We start from the raw sequence: 23,929 nt of genomic DNA on the forward strand, positions 1-23,929 counted from the left end.
CGTACCACTGGAGCTGGAGCGAAGCCCTTGCAGAGGGGCTGGAAGCACGGAGCCCTCCCTGAGCACGAGGGCACACAGAAGGTCCGTCAGGCCACGCTGGGCATCTCTCAGCAGCATTTAGCAACAGACTGGACAGTGACATACAACACTGCCTTTATTCATCAGCATTATGCCAGAGAGGAAATCTGTCGGCGAGTTTGTAAACAGTTTTCCCCACTCTGGCAGAAAACGTTATTGCAAGTTCTCGTCAAATAAAAGTTTCATTCAAACCCCTGCTCCTTATCCTGCCCATTCTCACAGGGGCTGACATGAAGGGTTGCATTATAAAGCCTGTTTTTCAAGACCATTTGGAACCAACAGCCATGTATGAGCGGACTCATATAGGGAAGAGTTAAACCTAGGCACAGAACAAAGCATACCTCAGAAAAGAGTCATTATTTTATCAGATTATAATGGAATATGGAAAAATACAGGCAACCAATTTTTATTTACTTGTCAAACAGGCAGCTGGTTATCGTGGTTTGATTTCTTAGTCATCTGTTGAGTTACAAATTACTTTTCGCTACACCAAGTACAGCAAGTATGACACTTCCCAATTAGGAGCTTACTGTCTACAAAGCAAGAATTGGTATTTCAATTCAGACTGCTGAAAACCCAACAGCTTGCAGATTTTCTATCAGAGGTGATTGTTTACTCCTTGCCACTTAGCACTCACTCGTCCAGGAAAACACCTAGCAGCGTTAACAGGACTCTCTTTAGATATTCCTAATTAACTGACACAAAAAGCAGATTTAGGAATATGCTGTTGATTTATGAAGTTTATACCATTTCCCATCAAATGCTGATCAAAATATATATATATTCCTAAATCTGAGGAAGCCACCAGATTTGCAACATGAAACTATACGTGTAGACACACACACGCACTCTGTGGGGTTGGTAACCTAAAGAAATAAATCAACATGAAGAAAAATCCTAACATAATTTGTCAGCTGATCACAATCCTGCGAGTGTACCACACCGATTCCCTCGCATCAATAACTGAAAGCCTCTGAAATCGTGCCAGAAGCTGTACAACTTGGTCTTTCTGAGACCAAAAATGCCCCAGTCCCTTCTCCCGTGCCCCTCCAGGCAAGCTGCACAGGTAGCATCAGCACCGGCTGTTCCTGGGATTCTCTTCCTCTTGGCACTGAAGTCTGAGAATTATTTTCCATGTGCTTACTCAACGTCACAGAAACACCGAAGAAAGAGAGACGCATTTTGTCACACACAATTCCTAATAAAGCCTTATGCATGACTGCCCAGAGCATCTCATCTCATCAATAACTAATTCAGATGACTTACTAATGATAAAATCCAACACATGAAATGAGATGGCAGAGGACGTTAAACTTCAAGCAGCATATTCTCTTCCTGTCACAGCAATGAGAGTTTTTCCGCTTTCAAGACAAATGCCAAAAGTAACCTCTGCTCACAGACACACTCGTGCTGTAGAGAGTCTAAAATCACCACCTGCAATCCAACAGCTACCAACACGCAAAAAAATAGCAGTTTATCCTGAAACAGAGGAAATCTTTTAAGTTTATATCTAACTGCACACATCAGATATTTTGAAGTGTATCAACTAAGAGAAGCTTTGTACCTTTCAGGGAGATGAAAAGGAAGATGGAAAGAAGGGGGAGAAATTGAATTTGGGGTTTTTTTTCGTGCATGAAGACTACTCCAGGTTTGTGTACTTCAACATTAGTACTGGTTTTTAACCTTTGATTTTCAAAGCAAATCAAAGTATCCAGAACAATTATTTTCAATGAAATAATTTGTCTAGATCACACGTATATCCTGCAGGAAGTTTGTATGTGAAAATTAATGGTAAAGAGAAACCTTCATAAAAGCATTGTAGCCTTAAAACCACAGCTGTATGTGCCTTCACAGAGCGCAGATTATATAGTCTATGATGTTATTTAAAACTAGCAAATGAGTTGCCGTTACTCTTTTTGATGCTTGAATTACCACTACGCTATTTTTAAGCAAGTAAACATTACCAAATACAACCATAGTGTTCATACTATATTGAACTGCATTCGTGATTGAATCAATTCCAAACCATAGTTCAAATTTATTAAGGAAAAAAAGCAAACAACTAATTCCTACATCTTAGCAAAAGAACTCCAGGTAAAACCAACAAAACCCAAGAATGACCATTTCTCTGTCCAGCTAACATGTTAAGATTTATTTATAGTGCTCCACTGAAAACCCCTAAACCAAAAAATCTCTTTTCTAACTAGTGCCTGAATCTTTACTTCCACCCATGGTGTTCAAATCCAAAGCACTCTCCTGCTCCCCCGCAAGAAAAAAAGTGTTCTGACAAGCAACAAACACAACTCCTCCATCTCAGCAGTGTTTCTCGATAAAACTCCACGCCAGTCAGCCACGCAGATGGCGCGATGCCCAGGACATCGGCCAAGGGAGAGCGGACTCACCGACAGGTAACTGCTGGCATCCACGTTGTCAGTGATGGTCTGACGCTCGCCCCTCTGGTTGATCTTCCGAAACCTCCGACGGGACTGCCTGAGCGGGACTTCTCTTTGCAAGATGTTTTCCTCATTGTCTTTGGAGTTCTCCACCTGAAACACATGTTCAGGCTCCTGGTTAAACATCCAGTTCTTCCATATCACCGAAATCCGATGGAGCCGTATTAAGCTCATGAGGAAGGAACAAACATAAGTTCAGAGCAGTTAAACTTTTCTTGAGAAAATGACTGCGGACGTTTCAGAGAACCGCTGCTGCATGCCTCAGAACTACGTTACTACAATGTGCTGGAAGCCACAGTTTCCTTCCAGGAAACAGGGGTTTTTTTGGGTTAGAGTGGGGTTTTTTTTTCATTTCCTCCCCCCCCAAAAGACAGGCATACATATCCTCTACACAATGTCACTCACCAGCAGAAACCCTTCTGCACCCACACATAGCATACGAGTTACACTTGAAACAAGCAGTGTCTGTATCTTCAACACAGAAGTTACCATTTCTTTGAGTATTTACAATCTGGTAAAGGCATTGAATTATATCCTATTTTTATTGGTGCAATTTTTAAAAGCATAACTGATTTCTAATACCAGTCACAGCTAAACAACTTTAAATATTCCAGCTTTTTATAAATAACTACTTCAACTATGTCATACTGACTTCTAATCGTTTCCAGTAGATTAAGAAGAAATAACTGGAACTTGATTCGTAACTTGGTATTAAATATTATTTATGACTACACATTAAAAAATAGGTAAATTTATCTTATTAGTAAAAGCCAACATAAAACCTTTTTATCTCACTAGTTACAATTCCTTTTTTCTATAAAAAGCAGTCTCATCCTTTCCCATTTCCTTCTGATGTTTTGGAAAAACCTCTCCTAGCAGGAAGCAGAGTAGACATGCATGCAAATAGGCTGCAGCCGGCCAAGAAGCTCCTCTACAATACATTTACTGTAGAGGAGTTTCTACTGTCCTCAATGATTTTTATTTTTTTTTCTCCCTCCAAATCTCACTTTAAAATCCTAAACATAAGATTTTAGTACTAGAACAGGAGAAGAACCTTTATGGGGTCTTATGCAGCCCTCACTTCACATACTTGGGTAAATTAGCTCAAAATTAAAATTCAAAAGGTATAAAGGAATGAAAACCAGAAAGACTTAACAGACCGGAACAAGAAAGTAACCAAAATATCTAAATCATCACAAAAGCAAGATCACATCTACTTTCCACATCACTTTTTCCTAACAGCTAAGTCTGTCTGAGGTCTATGTGAAGGTGCAAGCAGCTGGGCTTGCCTTGTGGGTTATTTTTAATTCCTAGCATACAACAACCCCACTTTTCACTAGAATTTTACTACCCATTTGCAAAGGCATAAAACAATGAGCAAAGATATCTAGTAGCAGTATTGCTGGAAGCACGATGGTATAAAGAGGTTAAAAAAAATACAAGGCATGCAGGCAGACAAAAAACAAACAAAACCCCCCCTTTTTAAACAGACCATTTAGTAAGATTCAAACATGGGTTTCTAGTTAGCAATAATGTTGCTCCCAAATTATAGAGAAGGCTTCCACAAGTAAAAAAGTTTGGTTTTGTACAGTTACTCAATTAAATAACCAAAATCGTGTGGATTTCTTTTCTAATTTTTGTATGTGTGCTACCATACGCAAACTCCTTCAATAAAAGTATTATTTCCTTCTTTCTCTGCGTTCAGTCTTACAGGATCATAGAAACCAAACCAAGCGCTGAGCTTCTCCAGTATAACAGATTAACCTGGACACCAAAGGCTCGCTCAAGCAGCCAATGGCTCTTCCAACACTGAGGACCCTTGTAGTTCAAAGTCCCAAAATGAATAGACATTCTTAAGACCAAAGTAAAACAAACACTCGGTGAAAGATGAAGTTATTTTTCTTCCACAATTCTAACTGAAAACTAAGAAGTGAGTATAAATGTATTATTTGTTAAGACAAAAGCAAAACAGCCAACTGCTGGGGGAAACTCAGAAACTGAGACCACCTGCTTCCTTCGGTTAATGCCACTGCTGCTGACAAAAACAAAACAAAAATCAGAAAACGCAGACAGACCTCCACACCACATAACTTCCAGTTTAGTGCCACCATTACAATCCATATTTTGAGTCCAGCTGACCATCAGATTGTTTATGCTTATGATTTACAGTAACATATACAAGTGGGTTGTGATACGCTGCACATCAGCGGGACGGGCGTGCCAGGGCTCCCTCGCACCACTCAGCACTTAAGCCAGGCTTTCACCTGGTTAAAACTACAAATTTCTGCTGGCAGAGAGCGTATTCAGCCTCCTCACAACCCCCCAAGTGGGATAAAAACTGCTACAGAGGAATTCCACATCTCTGCGGATGCTGCGAGCCGGGCCCCGGTGTGGGAGGACCAGGCTGCCAGGTCAGACGGAGACTGCTGCCCCGTATATTTTCATATTATTTTGTTCTCATTATGTAACAAGAAGTTCAGAATAGCATATTAACTGGCTAGTTTCTAATCAAGGGTGGTGTTTTATTAACCTTGAATGCTGGCAGCAACAGAATGCTTCCATACAGCCAGCTGCACCCACAGCACTCGCTGCCATGGAAAAATCGAGGAGGATCGTAGGACTGTCCCAATTTCACTCTGCAGTCCATGCCAGCAATGAATTATTTTCACCTCCAAATAATCATGCTGCTCTTCTGAAATCTTACGCTTAGATCTGAGAAAGAAAATAAAACCACCAAGGAACAACAGAAAAGACACTTCAGTACACTGAGATACACTACAATTCTGGGCCATTTTCTTAAGTGATAAATGGACCTATTATTAATTCAATAGATTGTTCAGCCTCCAAAAATATGAGCTACAATGCCCATTCACACACTATCTGTTATCCTCATTAACTTAAGTTGACCACATTTTATGGCCTTTAAAATGGGTCAGTTCCCAGAGGGTTCCTGCTACAAAACTGATTTACATTCTAAAAAGAAAGAGGAAGGGAAAAAAAAAAAATAATCAGTCAGCAGCAGAGAACGATGGTGGTTTTAACTACATTAAAGTAACTAATTCTTTTGCTTTAAGATAAATATTCATTATGTATTAAACTTCATTAGTATGTTTCAAATTAAAAAAGAGAGGTAAAAGAATTAAGATAAATTAATCAATTAATCAGGGAAATGAAACTCAAGTACACCTTGTGTCCGTGCCGATCATTAGCAAGGTGCTTGCCACAACACTGATGCTTTTTTCTCACCCCATTAAGCCCTACCTAGAAAGCTGACAGTTAATAGTACCTTTAGCTATATTTACCTGCAAAACAGGAACTTAAAATAATGAAGAAACAATTTTGCACTTCTAATTCTCTGATTTTCCTACAGAAAAATACATTGAAGTTCCAGAAAAGGAAAGATTTAAGATACTTTCAAGTGTCTCTATACTCTCCTTGGCATTTAACTACAATTACAGAAAACTGAAGAGGTTTGAAATACAGAAGACAGCTGTCCCAGGCTGTGCAGTTGTCCCCAGTAACACCCCCAGCAGTGTTTGACATTGTCGACATGGCCAATGCCAGCTTCTCCAAAGACTGGGACAGCGGATTCCTCTGAAACAACTCATCACAGTTTTGGCTACTCGAGTTATACATACACTAAACTCTCTAGTTGCTTCACAAAATACTTTAATAAGGGCAGTTTCTCTCCGGTAGCACACGCTGCAGAGAAGCTACTCTTTTATTTGCATCTATCTTCTTGTTTTGGGGTTTTTTTGGTTCTGTTTGGTTTTTTGTTTTTTTTTTAAAGACAACAATGGTGATAAGGCCAAGGAAGGATGTATGTATTTCCTAAGAACTTCATATTATCACCTATTTTGCCCATGGAATGTATTTCATGTAAACTTGCAGACACACTTGCAGTGAGCGAGTCACCAGCCAGCCCTGGAAGGAAAGTTGCATGCACTCCAGACTGCTCCTGCTGCCAACGGCGGCTGCGTCATCATCTACTAGGTTTTGGTAGGAAGCAGCACATCAGGTCTGGTGACGTCTGCAGCACCAGTTAGAGAAGCTAAGAGTTGAGTAACTGGTTTGTTAGTGAAATTGGTCCAAACAGACCAAATTCTTCTGTTACATCAACTTGAAAGATTACAGAGATACAAAAGGTCTATATACGATCAGGTAAGTGAGTGTTTGTGGTTCTGTGCTACGAGATGCCAGGAGTGTTGAGGTGCAAGGCTCAGCTTACGCCAGGCAGTGGACACAGGCGTACTCAGCACAACAAAGTCTCAGCAGCAGCAAACAAGCAAAAATTCGAAGCAGCAGCAGCAAACCAGAGTGCCTGGGGGTCCACGTGACATGGCTGCACATATTGTCACCCAAGCAGTCCTGTGGCATGCCTCAAGGCACAAACCTCTCCCCCAAAACTCCAGCTTTGAGAAGAGATTGGATAATTGCGACTACACAAATGAACTAATTCACTCCAGAGGACTGAGACAGGCTTCTTGCACTCTTACCTGTGCTTAATTCATGACATGAAGCTGTAGCTTAGAACATCTGCTGCAGCAAAGAGCGTATTACTGATGCTATCAAAGCCCACGAGCAGAATCAGACTGACGCTGCATAGAAAGAACAGCACGAAGGACAGCAAGCACACTCGGTACAGCACATCTCTGACGTCCACGGCTGTTAGTCTACTGTGAGGACCGAATTCCTCATAGAAGCTGAATATTTACGTATTCAGTGAGTAGGAGACATCATCGAATACTGGTTTGAACGCTACCAAATCTAGCTGTAAGGAAGGTAAATCAATCACAGTCTGGAGATCTGAGTCTGCTTAACAGACGTGGTTTCGGAGCAACACATGTTTTTGTTCCAGCTCCATTAGAAGCAGAAGTTAAAGAGATCTTCCTGAGCCCCCAGTCATACTACTGGGGTCCAACATCGGTCTGCACTACAGAAAGTAATGCTAACCTTCCAGCTGCTGACAGTATGTGTGCACCAACCTGGGGAGGACTGAGTTACAATCTATTAGTACACGTGAACTGGGCAATAGTAGTAAATATTCTGAAGAAGCAGACGGAAAGCTGGACATGGAAAAGGTCGATGACAACTAAGCTGAAAACCTTACCCTTCAAGCTTGGCTAAGCACCCTTATGTTCCTTCTCCTCTTACCTAAAAGCCTTCACACCGTGTGGAGCTGCAAAGGAGTACGAGGGCCTTTCCTGCCCGACCCAGCAGGGCCGGTAAAAAGCAATGAAAAGGGGGGTGGGGATGTAAATAAAATATAGCAGGCTATCATTGCCTGACTCAGGAATGCTCAACTCAGCCATAACTGGTAGGCTTTTGAAACTCAAGTAAGCATAATTTTAGAAAGAATGACCTAATCATCATCATCATTTACCCATCTAGATTAAATTTACATAGCTATTGCTGTTACGATAGCAGCCATAGGTATAATTGAAATCAAGGCAATTTTGCTGCAATTTTATAGAATACTTTACAATAAGCTTTCTGCTATAAAACAGAAAGAATTTGCTGAAACCAGCAATAGATTTAAATACATTTGAAAAATCTGTCTTACCACAATCATTTCTGAAGGCTCCAATATGATACATTCGCATCCTCGTTTTCCTCCAGACTGCTTGCCAAAACTAGAGTGGGATGGAAAAAAACACAAACGAAAAAGACTGAGATGAACAGCCTATTTTACCTTTTCAGTAATAAAAATAACTGGCAATGGTGCATGTTACAATATCCTTAAAAACAAAAAAGGACAAAGAAAAATTGTAACAAAAACTATTGTGTGAAAAATTCCAACCAGACAGTACCATTATCATAATTTTTTTAATTTACTCAGCACCTCTCATCATAGCCTGCTATGTAAAGTCTGAATATAATGAATGTTCTTTTGTAAAATCATTATCACTTGCAGATACTCAAACCCCCTCACAATGCATTTCAGTGTTGACAAGAAAACATTAGTAAATGTTAATTAAGCATTAAACAGGCTTTGTAAAAACAAATACACATAAATCCCAAAAACTCCGAAGAACTTCTTTGCACACAGCATTTTTAACAAGAGTTCCCTCAGCTCCACGTGGCCCCTTCATCCTCCCAGCAAACGGGAGGACAGAGAACCTCTGCTCTAAAACTGAGCCTTAACTTGTGACCTCTGCCTTTACGTTGCTGCTTGTACCATCACAACAAGCATATCATCGCATGCGTTCTGTTTAAGAAGTATGAAAATACACAAATGCAACAAAATGTGATGGGCAGTGTAACACAGCAACAAAGGAAAGAGGCTAAAAGCAACCTGATGTGCTTCAGCTGATAGACTCCACAAGGACACCTACACCAGAGGTGACTTTAGGGGACTCAGCTCAGGAGAAGGTACCACACCAGCAGATCTGAGGGTGCTGCAACTACCAGCAAGAAAAGAGCTGAGGTAGGTATTGCTGGGGGGGCGTGGGGTGCATCACAGACCAATAACCTCTTCCTCACTTAATCTGTGACTGTAGCAGTACCTGGAATTGAAAATATCCTGCTTCGCACATTAAGTAAGTTTGTCTTCACTACAGACCTGGTAGCTTGAGTTAGGTATGCTTGACCCACTCCACTCCACTGAGCTCAAGTGAAAGCGATCCCATACAGATGTGAAATTAAAAAAACCTTCGATTAACAGCATCGTGGCTGGATTAGCAGTTTAGTAGTTGTAGCTGCCATGTTACAAACTCAGACTGACAAAAGCAATCACGTTTTAACACATATCAGCAGGTGAAATAATTGCAGAACCAGTTAACTCAAAGCAGAGATTAACATGTGAATTAGGAGGAGGTTAAGACAAGTGTGGAGGCAAATCCTGAAGAAGTGGGTCAGCTCCATCTCCTTTCACTAAGGTTACGTTTGGAAAGCACATCTGAAACTTCAGCCACACAAAACATTTGAGTTACATACAAGGTCATCTCAACAGCAAACTCCACTGACACATCACCACTGTGTAGAAAAGATTTAAAAGACTGGTGCTTATAAACTATGTGTTAGGGGAGCAGACAACAACTTTTGTAGGATAGGTGCATTTTCAGGAAAGGAACTTAAGTGACTAACAGTGAAGTCATTCAAGTGAAGCTTCAGATTATTCCAACAAAGAAATTATCAGTGTAATCCCGTTAGGATAAAGTATTACAAGTAACAGCAGCACGGCAGTTTAAACTGTCAAGTTTTGATTTTGCTAATGGTCTACTGAAAAAAAAAAAATCTTTAAATTACACGATTGCCATGCAGTCATAAACAACAACCGAGGTTTTCTCACCCCATGCCATAGAAGGCCAGAAAAGCACAAGTTTCACACGGAAAACTGGCATTTTCACACATCTACAGTAACTCACTCATAGATAAAATTTTCATGCTTTCTTTCATGCTCTTTCCACACAGCACGTGATCCAGGCATGACAGTCTCATGTATTTGCGATACATCAAAAAGATTAACCAAACTACTCCCACTGTTACAACAAAGTTAGTTTAGTTCAGAAAATACAGAAATGTCATTTTTTCCACAAACTCAATGTAAGCTCTAACTTCAAGGCAAACTGAAATTCCCTGTTATGATTTCTCTACAAACCAAAAACCAAAGCGAAGCCAACTTTGGCTAAGGTATCATCTGCAAGTAAAAAAAAAAACAAGGCAAGCAAACAAAAAAAGTTAAACAGTTCTAATTCTATTCCATACAACAGAAAACTAAGAAGAATAGATTTTTTTTCCCCAAAAAACAATATTCTAAAGGAATTACGTGCAACTGAAAGTTTCAGGTTTTGCAGTTTAAAACAGAAATACTCATTATCGATTTTATCACAAAATAGATTACTACTGCTGCTATATCCCCAGTAGTCAGGAAAAAGCTACCATTTTCTGCTGATGGTTGCTCAGGACCAGTATATTTGTTGTATAACAACAACTTATCAAACCACTGGAGGTTGAGGGAGGGTTGTTTTCTTTTTGTTTTGTTTTACATAAACACATCCCTGAAATTAAACTACTGTTAAGCTCCCTTCTGCTTATGTTGCAACGTTTGCTAATTAAGGAATGGCAGCAAACGATAACGCTCGGAAAAGAACACCGCTCATAAGAAAGGTCAAGCTCTTGGCACTATCATTTCTGGTCCATCAAGCACTTTACAACACCCAAACACTCAGAAAAGGATTAGGTTCCAAAGACAAAACTCACCCTTCTAATCCTAAAAAATAAACTACTCATCTGTGCAAGCCAATAGGTCAAGTTTAATTATTTCCTGGTGCGCATCATGGGATGTTTTATCAATTAAACCACAACACAGCTCCTTCAGAGAGAGGCGGAGTCATATGGGTTTTCCCCAGCCACAACCACCACATTTTACAAATACCAATTTTTAACATTCCTCTTAATTAACATGCTTTAGAAACATGGATTTTAACTTTCTTAATGACTTATTCCATATTTTTCTCTAGAATACAAACGTGTAGCTTCTGTATCAGTTAAGAGGTTTGCTGACATCCTTATATTTCACCAATCTGCCAATTATTAATCAAGGCTTCCGAATGATATTCATTCCCAATTGTCTTGTAAAATTACACCGTGAAATGGTCAGAATAAACAGAAACTCAGCCCTGAAACCACTGACCGAGGAAGACTCTTTCTTCAGTAGTAACATCCACTAACATTAATAACAGGCAACGAGAAAATATCATTAGCAAATACGTAAGCAAAGATGCACACGTATTTGTCTAACTGATAGAAGGTGGTAATGCACGACATCTGTCACAATTTATTTCCTTTCTAAACTAAAGACCATTAATCAACACTAACGTTCAACTATTTGCTTTATTGGTTTACTGTCACAGAATTAGAGTCTTAACTAGTTCAGGCAAATACATTAGGAAAAATTAAAAATAGCCAGAACCAGAGTGCGTGCACATCGGAGGGAAGAGAGAGAGGAGGTGTGGGGAGGCGTAACAGCCCCAAAGTCATCTAAATCTGATTTGAAGTGATGGGTAAAGTCTTCGTGGGGATTTCAGGTAATCAGCAGTTACTCACCTTTTTTTTTTTTTTAAAGAAATAATTTCAAGCATTAAATTAATTAATAACAAGCATTGTGACAGTAAAAGAACAGAATTATTAGGTTTTGGAGTCACCTAGTCATGTCTAGTATTAAATCTGCCATCTTCTAGTTAATAAGTATTTACATTTTTAAAAAAATTAACAGTACAGTACTTACAAAGGTATGAAAATGCTTAAGAGATTAACTGATTGCCATATCAAAACATAAGAGGATGTTTGGAAATGGAAAAGGTTAAGTTAACAAAGCTTTGGAACTGGAGGAGACAAAATCTTGTTTGGAGAGACAAAAGCAAGCTTTCGTACGGAGCATTTTTCCAAAGGAGAAGGAACATTTCTGTGACAACAAACTATTCAGACACGTCTTTATACTCAGACGTTTAACACCCACCCAAACCTAAAACTTGCTCCTTCTCGGAGTGCGCAGAGGATTTCTGGAAGAGATAGAGCTATCTTTCCCTTGGGGACTAATCTATGCCCTGCTGCGGTGCCAAGAGCTGGTGGTGTTCCTTCGTCTCTCAGCAGCGGTTACCCAGCTCAGTGCTTCAGGCCACCGCAGTCCCAGGAGACCACGGCCGTGGCAATCAAGTCCCGGGGCCAGGTTTGCTCCCCAGGGAGGTCCGGTCCAACAAGGCCCTTTCAGCTGCCCATCAGCACCTCTGCTTACAGACCACCCCGCAGCTTCTCCAGCCGCAAACGGCCCTACATGTTAAGTCATCCCAATGTCGTATGTGGCCAGATATGGAAGAAAAGCGGGAAAGCCTCATTAAGGGACAGCACGGTACGGGCGCTTTAGTGCTTTCACGCAGAGAGTGGGAAGAATAGTCCAATTAAGAATTTAAACTAATACAAATACTGAAAGTGTGAGAAAATGTGAAACTAACATGCATTAATCACTACCTACAATACAGTAAAAACTACGTCAAAGGACATACTACCAAAGGTATAACCACTGCAGTTTCAAACAATCCAACAATTTAAGTTTTGCTTGGTCTGTATGTTGAATCACACGTATTTTAACAGGGTCTTAAATGTAACATCATTACTCTGTAACTGCCCACTGCTGGAAGCCCAGAAAAATCAGTGCTATAAACTATATTATGCGTTTTTATTTATAATTTTATGGTACGCTCTTGTCACTTAATATTCATCTATTACATCTGCATCATTAATTTTCAGACACTCACTGCAACACTGTCATAGGAAAAAAATGTCTTCCACATACCAAAGGCAGCTTTGTTTACCTTGATTTATGGATGCCTCATTTGCAAGAAACCTTGTCTTCCTTCTGATTCACTGCTATTTGTAATTAAAAATGCTCAAGCAATTGCATCATGTGAGAAAGGAATGTAAGTTGAACTGGCATGACATCATATACCAAGCACTAATGGGTGCTCAGGCCATGGGTTCAGACTAGAGCTACTGAAACGAAAAATCCCAGAACTGCGAACAACCTGGGTCTCGGTATCTGCTGTTTCACTCGGTTCATCTGTCCCTTTTCCACTGCATGACTTGCTAACACAGAGAAAACCTTCCACGACTGCAAAGCAAACTCCAAAATCTTAAACACGCGAACACTGAGTATACACTTGACTTCACTGAGACAAGGGCATCGACCAAAATTGTGAACTGGCGAGAACTGCTGCCAGTTTGAGAATGCTCCAGCTTTCAAACTCAACTCCATTCCCCAAAACACTGCAAGGTGTTAAAACTTCTTTAAGGTGCTGGAGCTGTTATAACAAACCTTACTTTTACAAAGCAAACTACTTAGAAAAGCCTCCAAAATAAGATATTTTGAACATAAGAAAGTAGTTCTTTAAATAGGATGTATACGAATGCTTACAGCTTTCTAAACACTGGTGTTTAACGATGCTTAATAGCTAGCTGTTAAGTGACTTGAGTATTTGGTGCTGAAATACATCTGGAATTTGAAGACTGACAGATTTACAGAATGGCAGTGACATGTAACTTGATCATTTCTTGGTATCAATTTGCTGAAGTTACCCATTAGTGATGGTTTCTCATTATGCAATACTCCAAATACAGTACATACTTTAAAGGTAAAAAACACAGCCTGTCCTGAAGAGCTTTCAGCCTACAAACAGATGGAGATTGAGACTGAATGCCTTATTATTTGTCTGAACACTAATTAGCAGGCATCTTCAAATTTGCAATATTCTACTACATCCTGAAACAATATTTTCAGATATTTGTGCATCAAAGCCTTCAATGATGAGATGTCAGGCACTTCAAAAGTTGTTCTGTATTTTCCAGAAACTTCAAAATCACATTATCCTGGCTGTATAAGTTGGTATCAGTAATGCGCACGCTTATCTGTGATTGCCGATACAGCTATCTGCAGTGATACTCGGTACTGTATTACATGTAGGGCTGGGCTAGGACACTGATATACCAGTTTATCAGTATAATAAACAAAGCATTTGTAATTTTTTCTAGATGTTTTCTTCTTATGAATATATTTGTCTCTCAAACTGCTTGTCAGGCTGCTTTGAGGAACAAAAAGATGAAGACAAATTGTACTTTTTGCCACTGCAAAAAGAACCCTGTGACTCCATGCATCCAACAACCTGGCCCGATTTCTCCAAAGCAAAAGCATTCTGCATGCAAGTGGTTGGGTTTTTAACAGATGAGAATGTTTTTGTTGGGTTTTTTTTCCCCACAAGTCAGGGTTTACCCTTCATTTGAAAAGCATTTTGTTTTTCATCTCCACAAAAAGCACCTCTTGTGCAAAACAGCTGTTCCAGCAAGCACCCAGGATATCTACTGCAGTATAGCCACTGTTCAGATCCAAGATAAAAAACATTCAGTTACCACTGAATGTACTGTACAAGTGTATTATGAATGGCTTGAACTGCCATTAGCATTATTAAACCCCAATCTAAACAGTCTAAAAATGTAGTTTCACACTTAAATTCCTTGTCCTCAGCTGGGAAGTAACAAAGAGGGAAAAACCTGCATAGCCACGGAATCGGCAGTAACACAACACTGCTGACTGCGGATAGAGAAGGCAGAATCTGCCCTTCTTACGTTGCCGTTGTGGCATATGAGCGTAATCGACACTGAAATCCTCACGGGAGTAACTTGTTTTGCTGGGCATCTGCATGGAGGTCTTAATTTCTCTGGATTTTTCTCAGATCAACCATTATCTGAAAAACCATGCTGCTAGGGAGACTCTCAGCTCCCTTTCTGGGGCGCAGTGACAGGACGGTACCGTCAGGAGCCCTTGCAGCAGTCTGCAGCATTTCCCATTGCACTGCAAACTGCCGAGCAGCCCTAAATGCACTCTATTTGCAAAACAGAGTAAGGAGACAGGGAAAAATGTTACATGAGTGCAGACCAAAAGTTTCAGCAAATCCAGATGGCAGGGTTTTCGTGATACTATATGCAGTGCAAGTTCTGAGCATTTCAAAGTAATTTAATTATAAAAATATTAGAACACCAACCTCCATCAGAAAATGGTTTAAAGGAAACCTGAAACCACAAGATACATGGCTGAATGCAAAACACCGATTTCAATTAATGCTCGGTCATCAAAAACCATTTTTGCATTAGCTCTCAACAACAACGTTTAGCAGGTTTATCTCTTAAGATTGCTGAAAGTTTTAATTGGGCATGATTTTGAAGGCTGCATAACAGGCTCCACGATTTGCAGGCTGCAAGCTCGAGATGTCTATACTAATTACTTCATGCTTGGAATACGATGATGCTTTGAGGCAGCCTGTATCTTACCTACCACTTTCTGTGAAGCTGTGCAGCTATTCCAGGCCATGTGACTACGTCGTCTTAATAAAACTATATTTTAGATATAAATAAACTGCACATTACCCTCTGCTTCCAATTTCACATCTCTTGGACTTTTTTAGTTTGGCCAATAAAATCTATTTCTGTGGTGTGATCAGCATCCCTTGCATTTTATGAAACCTCTGTAAGGCAGCTGTTGTAAGGAACTGCTAACAGAAAAAAGGAAATTACTGAGAAATGGGGAACTGTGGACAAGATTATTTGGTCATTTAGTCACGACAGGTCTCAATACAGTCTTTCTTCAGTCCATACTCTTTTGGCTTTCTTAGAAGATAGTTTCGTGTCAAAAAATGCACCATGTGCTCTTAGTTTGCAGCACCTTCTCAGCCCTTACTCAACGGCAACACCTCCAGCGTGAGGAACTGCACTTGGGGAGATGAGGCCACGCAGCCTCTCACTGGTGCATTGCCTCTCCGCATCCACTCCCTTTCTCCTCAGAGTATTTTCATCACAGCACTAGCACTGCCAGAAGAATTTCAATACAAACGATCATATCTGAATTAATTAGCTTTACAAAAACCATTTATTGGTAGCATTCCCAAGTTGTAGTTACTTACTGGCTGTCAGGCTACAAGTTACAGCCACCACTTACAGGAATACCCAGGGAAAACAGCACCGTGTCTAGAGCCACAGCTGCACTGAATAACCACTGCTGCTTATCCAGCGGCGAGTATAGAATCTATCCGGTCTCGATAAGCACGGGGATGTGAGCCTACAGCTGTCTTCTTGAAAGCAGAAAAACAGTCTACAAGAGTAGTTGCAAAGAGCTTTGAAGTCTGAAGCAAACACATATTGATGGAGTATCATCCTAAGACCACTGCAATTTTGGCAGTCACACAAGCTCTAAGAGCTTTAAATTACCATTGTTTCAAGCCGCATCACAATTCAGAACCTTACTGGCAACTGCAAATGTGTCAAAAATCAGATTTACTGTATGCCAGCAGTGGACTGGTGCACATCTGTATCCAGACCTTGGCAGCTGATAGAAGAAACGCAATATTCCATACTAAAGCCATCGGGACTCAAATGGCCAGGACGAGCATGGGGACAAGAAAGAAGAGGAAGAGCAGAGACTAAGGAGCACCGGGACAGAGCTTGGACACAGCAGGTATGCTCTAAGCAGAAAGCAGTATTTAAGACAGTTAAATCTGTAAGGATCAGTGGGAGAACACCACCAGTAAACCTTTTACTGGCAGAAGCTGGGAATGCAGGAGCTCTGAGCCGCGCATCTGCTTCTTCAGTGAATGGCACAAATTCACAGGAGTTTGCAGAAAACACAGGTTTTAGAAGTAAAACTAATCTGGTTTGAGATGATACATTTGAGGTATAAATATACTTGAAAACAAAGTTACATACATCAAATTTTAAAAGATTTCTAAAACACAAGAAATTTAAGTTGTGCAAATTTAAGTCTTTGATCCTGTGTTCTTATTTACCAACACTGACAGTCCTGTAAAAGCACAGAGTTTTCTGTGCTTCTACTACTTCACATAGTATAGACTGAAACACTGTTGACAGTTGCAGTAAGTTTCAAAATATATTAAAATATTGCTATTCACAAATACTAACTTAATACAAAACATACTAAAGTAATTGCAACCCAAGCCGCTGTTCATATTGCAAAATTAGAGTTCCTCTTTCATTATAACCATTTCTTGATCCAAGCATTTGCGCTTTCTCCTTTTACCCAAGAATAGAAAGAGAAATGGCTTACTGAGTCATTGATGTGCCTACAACGCTCGTGAAAAGATACCGCAATACGACTATGAGTCCACTTTGGATAAAATAAGCGTTTTAGCCAAGAAATGCACTACCTGAACAGGACAGCAATACTAATCCTCTCCACTTGTGAGATTTTGGAAGGCCTGTTCCTGAATTTCTTGGAAGGGCTTGGAAAAGAGAAGTGTTTGTTTTTAACAAGACTACATCTTGAATGTTTCAAGACTTTGTATTTTTCCCTTCAAGGTTCAATTCTCACAGCCGTAGGAGGCTGTCATCCACATAATTGGCTTCAAAAGTTCCTCCAGGCCCTTGATATTATTTCCTATGGCTAATCTTGCTGTGAGTAATCTTCCTCAAATATCCTGTTCAGATGAATTATCTTGATTAACAAGCAAGGTTAACACAAAAACTCTTTAACTTGCTGACATGATTTTCCTTCCACAAAATCCGTCAATCCTGTTCTTTTGTTCCAGCCTTCACTTTCATGTTAAAAGTAAATTCTTTTCCTACTACGCCAAATCTATCGACAAATCCACTCTCCAGGCAATAGAGTAATCAAGGTTCTACCATCTTTGTACCGATATTACTGATTGATCTGCTTCTTACTTTAAAAATCTTACAGGGCTTTTCTCATCATGATCGTCAGCATCAGAATATTGACTAGATTTATCGTACCTGGATGCAAGTTTTACTCCTCCAATTTTTAAGCCGATTTCTGAATTATAGCTTGCATACAAATTCATCCAAGTTGAACAAAAAGCCCTTCTCAAGCACAGTGAGCCACAGCTTATACCATTACTCATTCAAATACTTACAGAAAGTCAATAAAGCAGTGACTGACCACCTTCCTATGCTTCTGTGTGGCCATGTCTCTCTCCGGTTTGAATCTATAGACTATTTTACTTCAAAAAGATCTGCAGAAGAAAATTAAAGTTTCCCTGAAGCTCTGTTGACTGAAACTACTGGATGGTAGACAGCGGATGGAACAAGGCATGCAAAAGGAGGAGAACTTAACCAACATCTTAACCAGGTTAAGTTTACAGTTGTCTACTAAAGTCTCCTCTATCTGTCAAGGTAATCATGGGGCAGATGACAGAAAAATGACAAGTATTGTGAGGAGGTACCAGGAAAACAGTCACTAGATTATCATCTCCTTCCAGTCTCATTTATGGAGACTGAAAGTATCTCACTAACAATCAATTCTAACAGCAGTTTCTCATATAATTATTAAACAAAAGTTGCTAGGCAGTTAGTCTGCAACACAATCCTGAATTTTGAAGAATGACTGCCAAATAAAACAGATTAAAAACAACAACTTTACAAGAAAAGGGGGCCTTAGAACCCCCTATTGCCGAGGAAGCCAGCTTCCTTTAACTGAAAAACACCAATATCCTGCTTCTCACATTTTATAAAAAACTGCTCCAGTATTCCTGGCAAAGAACCCTAAAAGTTCTTTAAATATGAAGTGTGTGTCAAATGCTCCAGAGGACACACATAAAATTGAAATTACCATGTCAACGTTACAAAGGAATAATTGAGAAGTGGAGGTTATTACGAGCTATACACAAGGATTAAGTCTCAAACTAGAATCCATTTGATAACTATTATCTGTTTTACAAAATGCCTACCCCGTTCTTCCAGAATGACAATTATTCAAACCCAGCTCTTGACCACTAGAAGGTCTCCAGATTAAAGCCTGAATTCTCATCGTTGGTAGTTATCACCTTCCTCACATTAAGGATTCTATTTTGGCCCTTATCGATTTTCCCCCATGACATCTCAAAGCCATCATCAGTCTCCAGCATCACTTCTGTGCAGATGACATCTGTCTCTTAAGCTCGCTCCCCTCTACTCACATGTTGACACATTTATACCATATTCAGCAAATCAAACAGGTAAGCTTTATCTGATGCCAGTGTCTGAGCAGCAGTAAGCCTACCAAAACCTAACTGGCTGGAAGGACGTCTCCATTCCTTTCAGCAATCTCAGAACACTTCAAGTGTGATTTTCTCTTAATTCCCTACACTTGCCCACCAGTTTCCTCTTGTGGAAGTAAAAAAAAGCACAGACAAATCAGTATCACAAATAATGTCCTCTTCCATAAAGTTTATTTCACTAATATTATACAGGTATAAGATCAGATGGTCATTAGGCACAGAGAACGTGGCATCGAGTTCTTCATCTAAGATGAATTCTTTGCATGGACAAGTGTTCTTCACGTCCTCTTTTAAACTCATACAATTTTCTTCCAATTACAGTAAACAATATTGCCAGGAGGTGGTCAGGCAAGATTTTCAAAAATACAAAAAAACCCTGTACTTCAAAGATTATTTACTCTTAAGAATATACCGTGGGTCATTTCCACCGTTACAGCTTATGCAAAAGCAAAAAACAAACAAAAAAAAAAAAAACCACCCCACCAAAAAAAAGCAAAAAACCCCATAACTAACTTATGTTTGATTCCTATCAAAAAGAATAGTTCTGTAATACCTGAGGCAATGAGAATGAAGACAATGTTGTTTCCTTACAGTTGTGTATCCTTTCAGAATGACTCACATAATCAAGAACTTGGTTGGGGACAAGGAATAATGCATAATATTTTAATTACATTTAAAGTAGTATTTAATGGTGCTAATTACAATTATAAAAGAATACTACTAAACTATTCAAGGCACTGTTGCATATGAAAATAACATGTAAGTGATTGGTGACTGTGCAGCTCCCTCAATGAAAAATGTTATGAGGAATTCAGACCAGGGAAGTAAATTAAGTTTATCCTACTGTTAGAAGGCACTTAAAAAAAAAACAACCAAAAACTATCTTAAAAAAAATTTTTTAAAAATCAAGAAATCATTGTATTTTAAATTATAAATTGAGGTTGGACAATGCATGTGTTTAATATGAATGAAACAGAAAGCAAACTGCACTATTCCTTCCCCTGTTCTCGTGTCCAAGTGGTGATTCTCCTCACCCACACGTGCGCGTGGGCCCGAAGTTCCAGGGAGGAAGCAAAGGGGAGAAGGAGTTTACAGATGGCCCCAGAGTCAGAAGCATTGGGGGAAACAAAGAGGTTCACAGATTTTCAGCATCCTTTTGCACTCCTTAACTAATGAGCAATAATTTTAGTTCATCTAATTGAAATGCTAAAGGTTTGAAAGAGAAACGTGCACATGTACAAAGCTCCTCTGACATCTGAATGTTTCACTTCCCCCCCTGCAATGAAGACAGGGACAGGAACAACCTGGCTCTCCAGCAGAGGAGTGCTCGCTCTTTTCCACTAAGTGAAGGACAATACACCCCAGGAAGCACATCACCTATACTGCAACCTGCCAGCAGTGGCATCTAACAGAACTCTGTGACCCTTTCACCATCTAGCAGCTATTTTCCCTCATTATCCCCATAATAAACTAGCTGTAATACTGTGAACTAGCAACAACAGATCTGTTTTGCCCTTTTTTTTTTTTTTAAAGCACAAAAAACCTTAACGATGCTGATCCTGTGAGTTTAGCAAAACAATTTTATCTAGGTTTTATGCAAATATCAAACTTGCCACGTCCTCACTTCTGACACTGTTGAACTGCAATCACTCAAGAAGCATTAAGAGTTTAACATCCAGCCTACAGCTAACCAAGAAGAGTGTTGAAAAATTCAGTCCTACATGTTCTTATTAGTATTTACCATGAAATGCTAGTATATGGAAATGTATTTGAGATGGAGTTGACATTTTTAAGTCTATCAACTCATGACCAACTCATGCTGAGTAAAGCCTTTACTTCATTTGAAAAGAGGCAGCAGCACTTTTGTTAATCTCATCAAAAACTATCCAAACTGGGTACCAAGGCAAGCCTAAATTATTTTTTTTTTAAAACCATTTCTTCCTAGCCTAGAAGTGCAGCTTGAAAACAAGTAACATGCAGCTTCGAGATACAATGAAGTATAATTTCTCAGTGATGTACAAGGTCAGAGTATTACAGTGCAGCAAAGTCCAGCTCAAGTCAAACAGTATGCTTCAGTGAAAGCACATCATAATGTTCAATCTGCTTCAACTATGAGATGCAGTCAGACTCCTGTCATACGCTCTCTGTAACCGATGCTGCTGGCCTCTGTTCTCCTGCTTTGCATAAAAACCGTACGTGCCATTAAAAACAGCCTCCAACCAAATGGTAGAAGCTGCATGATCTACAGTTGTATTTTTTGAGACAGGGGACTCTATACAAAACAGTAACATAGCAGCAATTATTCAAAAGAGCCCCCAAGTTAACAAGCTAACTACAAATTCTCTTATAAACTTAAAAAGCCAAATGAGATGTAAAAACCATGAAGTGCAGTATTTCACACAGAAATTTCAACGGGCAGGAAAAGTGAAAGAGAATTTAAACTAAATTAGCAGAACATTTCTTCCCCTATTCCAGCACTTGGGGGTGTTGGTTGATGAGAAGCTCAACACGAGCCAGCAATGTGTGCTCACAGCCCAGAAAGCCAACCACGTTCTGTGCTGCATCACCAGCAGTGCGACCAACAGGTCAAGGGAGGGGATAGTGCCCCTCTACTCTCCTCTCATGAGACACCCCCCCTGGCAGTACCGTGTCCAGCTCTGGGGTCCCCAGGACAAGAAGGACATGGAGCCGTTGGAGTTAGGCCAGAGGAGGCCACGGAGATGATCCGAGGGCTGGAGCACCTCTGCTATGGAGACACACTGAGAGAGTTGGGGTGGTTCAGCCTGGAGAAGAGAAGGCTCCGGGGAGACCTCAGAGCCCCTTCCAGTCCCTGAAGGGGCTCCAGGAAAGCTGGAGAGGGGCTGGTGACAAGGGCAGGGAGGGACAGGCCAAGGGGGAATGGCCTGAAGCTGAAGGAGGGGAGATGGAGATGAGATCTGGGGCAGAAATCCTTCCCTGTGAGGGTGCTGAGGCCCTGGCACAGGGTGCCCAGAGAAGCTGTGGCTGCCCCTGGCTCCCTGGCAGTGTTCAAGGCCAGGTTGGATGGGGCTTTGGGCAACCTGGGCTAGTGGAGGGTGTCCCTGCCCATGGCAGGGGGTGGGACTGGATGGGCTTTGAAGTCCTTTCCAACCCAAAATCATTCTATGATTCTAAAATAACAAAAAAAAAAAATTTAACATTGGGAAAAATTTACAGTAACATCAACATATAAGAAAGCATTTATTAAAAAAAAAAAAAAAAAAAAAGAGAGATCAATCTTGCCTTAACTTAAATAACAGCAACTTTACATACCTGCAGGGTGGTAAAAACATGGAATCCTTCATGAGCACAGATCCAGAAAGCAGTATATACCAGCATCTTGCAATAGTTTCTGAGCTGTAAGAAAAGAAAGCATTGATATCTACTTTCTTCTTCTTACAGCAACTCAAAAATATATTATCCAAAATGTTACTGTAGTAAAATAATGATTTACCACTCTACCCATCTGATATGCAGACAGGAAACTTAAGGAGGCTACCAAGAATTAAGATTTTAAAATGTCTACATACAGAATGTTTCTTACACCGTACAATTTGACATTTAAGTCAACTTGAAAATTTACTTTATTAAAATGAAATTATTAATTTTCAGTAAAAAACATTTAATTCCAATGAAAGTATACAGAAAACTACAAATACAGGAATGTTTTTATTCTGTGCTGAAGTTGATTAGCATTTCAGTAATACTACACGGACCTGTCAAGTGTTACAGATAAAACACAAGCCTTGTACATTGGACAACTCCTCTGCATTCCATCTCTGCATTTCCATTGCTTCCATGCCCGGTCTTATCTCCCATTGTGGGATCTGCTGACCACTTCAACCTACAGCCCGTAGGTCTGCACAGAAGTTACCATGTTTTCCTGCAGTAGATTCTGCCTCTTCCTAGAGCGCTGCATTGATACTTCCCAGCTACAACCTAACATCACCTTCCTCCTCCAGCACGCAACCCCACACATACACAGACCTGGTACTGGAACAGATCCCTGTCACACACACCCACCATGTGAACTAGTAGGTGGCATCTCATTTAGACTCAGGTGCACTGGAAGATGTGCCTTATACAGAAAAGCTAGGATTAGCTGTGAGAGGATAAATACACTATAAGCAATGCTAAAATATAAGGGGGGGAAGTGTATTTGCCTCCCAGCAGGAGCCTAAAAAGAGCTCTAAGCTAAAATACTAATTCCGGCAATTTAAAAGAATAGTGTTTGAGCTCCACTGCTCCGCTGATACAGGATACTCCTACAAAGCAACTGGGCTCCTGACAACGCAGTCAGTGCCAGCTCCAGGGGAAGAGTGCCACCTACTGAGTCGCCACCACGGCTCCCACAAACCAGAGAGGTGACACTACCGATTTTTAATTGATCTCGCCTGTGCACAGACACTCCTCTGCTGTCCGGGGGAGCCGTGCTGATAATTCACAGGTACTTTTCAAATGTCAACACCGTACTACTGGTACAAGTCCCTCCTATCGAAGCTTTTAACCAGTCTGGCCAGGCTTAAATGTTGTAAAGTCTTATATTTACAATTACTGAAAAAGCAAACGATACATTACAGCATGCAAAACAGTGGGTTTGTTTACACTTTTACTGAAGAATTCAAACAATCAAAGTGGTATGTACTTACCAAAAGAGAACTTGGTTGCCCTTGTACCTCTCATAGCGGGCACTTGATGACATTATTCTGAGGGAGGAAGAGAAGTTTAATTTCAACTTTAATCCCCAAAGATCATAAGCTATTAATCACCACATTTCAGTAGAATCACTTTAAGGCTCTAAGACCTGAAATTCAACTATTTCTTTTTGTT

General features: G+C 40.2%; 1 protein-coding gene across 6 annotated transcripts in view; it reads right to left on the reverse strand.

Moving 5' to 3' along the window:
• Positions 1-23,929, reverse strand: part of RAPGEF6 (Rap guanine nucleotide exchange factor 6) — a 133,860-nt gene that overhangs the window by 82,388 nt on the left and 27,543 nt on the right. For all 6 annotated transcript variants that reach the window (XR_012837794.1, XM_075766809.1, XM_075766807.1 and 3 more), the window contains exons 4-7: positions 23,749-23,805; positions 22,373-22,456; positions 8,095-8,164; positions 2,481-2,624 (exon numbers count right to left, since the gene is read on the reverse strand). Coding sequence is in view for 5 of the 6 variants with exons in the window: in XM_075766809.1 (XP_075622924.1) it covers positions 2,481-2,624; positions 8,095-8,164; positions 22,373-22,456; positions 23,749-23,805 (355 nt within the window). In the remaining variant the exon portion in view is untranslated. The remainder of the gene's footprint in view (positions 1-2,480; positions 2,625-8,094; positions 8,165-22,372; positions 22,457-23,748; positions 23,806-23,929) is intronic.

Source organism: Balearica regulorum, chromosome 14, assembly GCF_011004875.1.
Source record: "Balearica regulorum gibbericeps isolate bBalReg1 chromosome 14, bBalReg1.pri, whole genome shotgun sequence".
In the NCBI taxonomy this organism is placed as follows: domain Eukaryota; kingdom Metazoa; phylum Chordata; class Aves; order Gruiformes; family Gruidae; genus Balearica; species Balearica regulorum.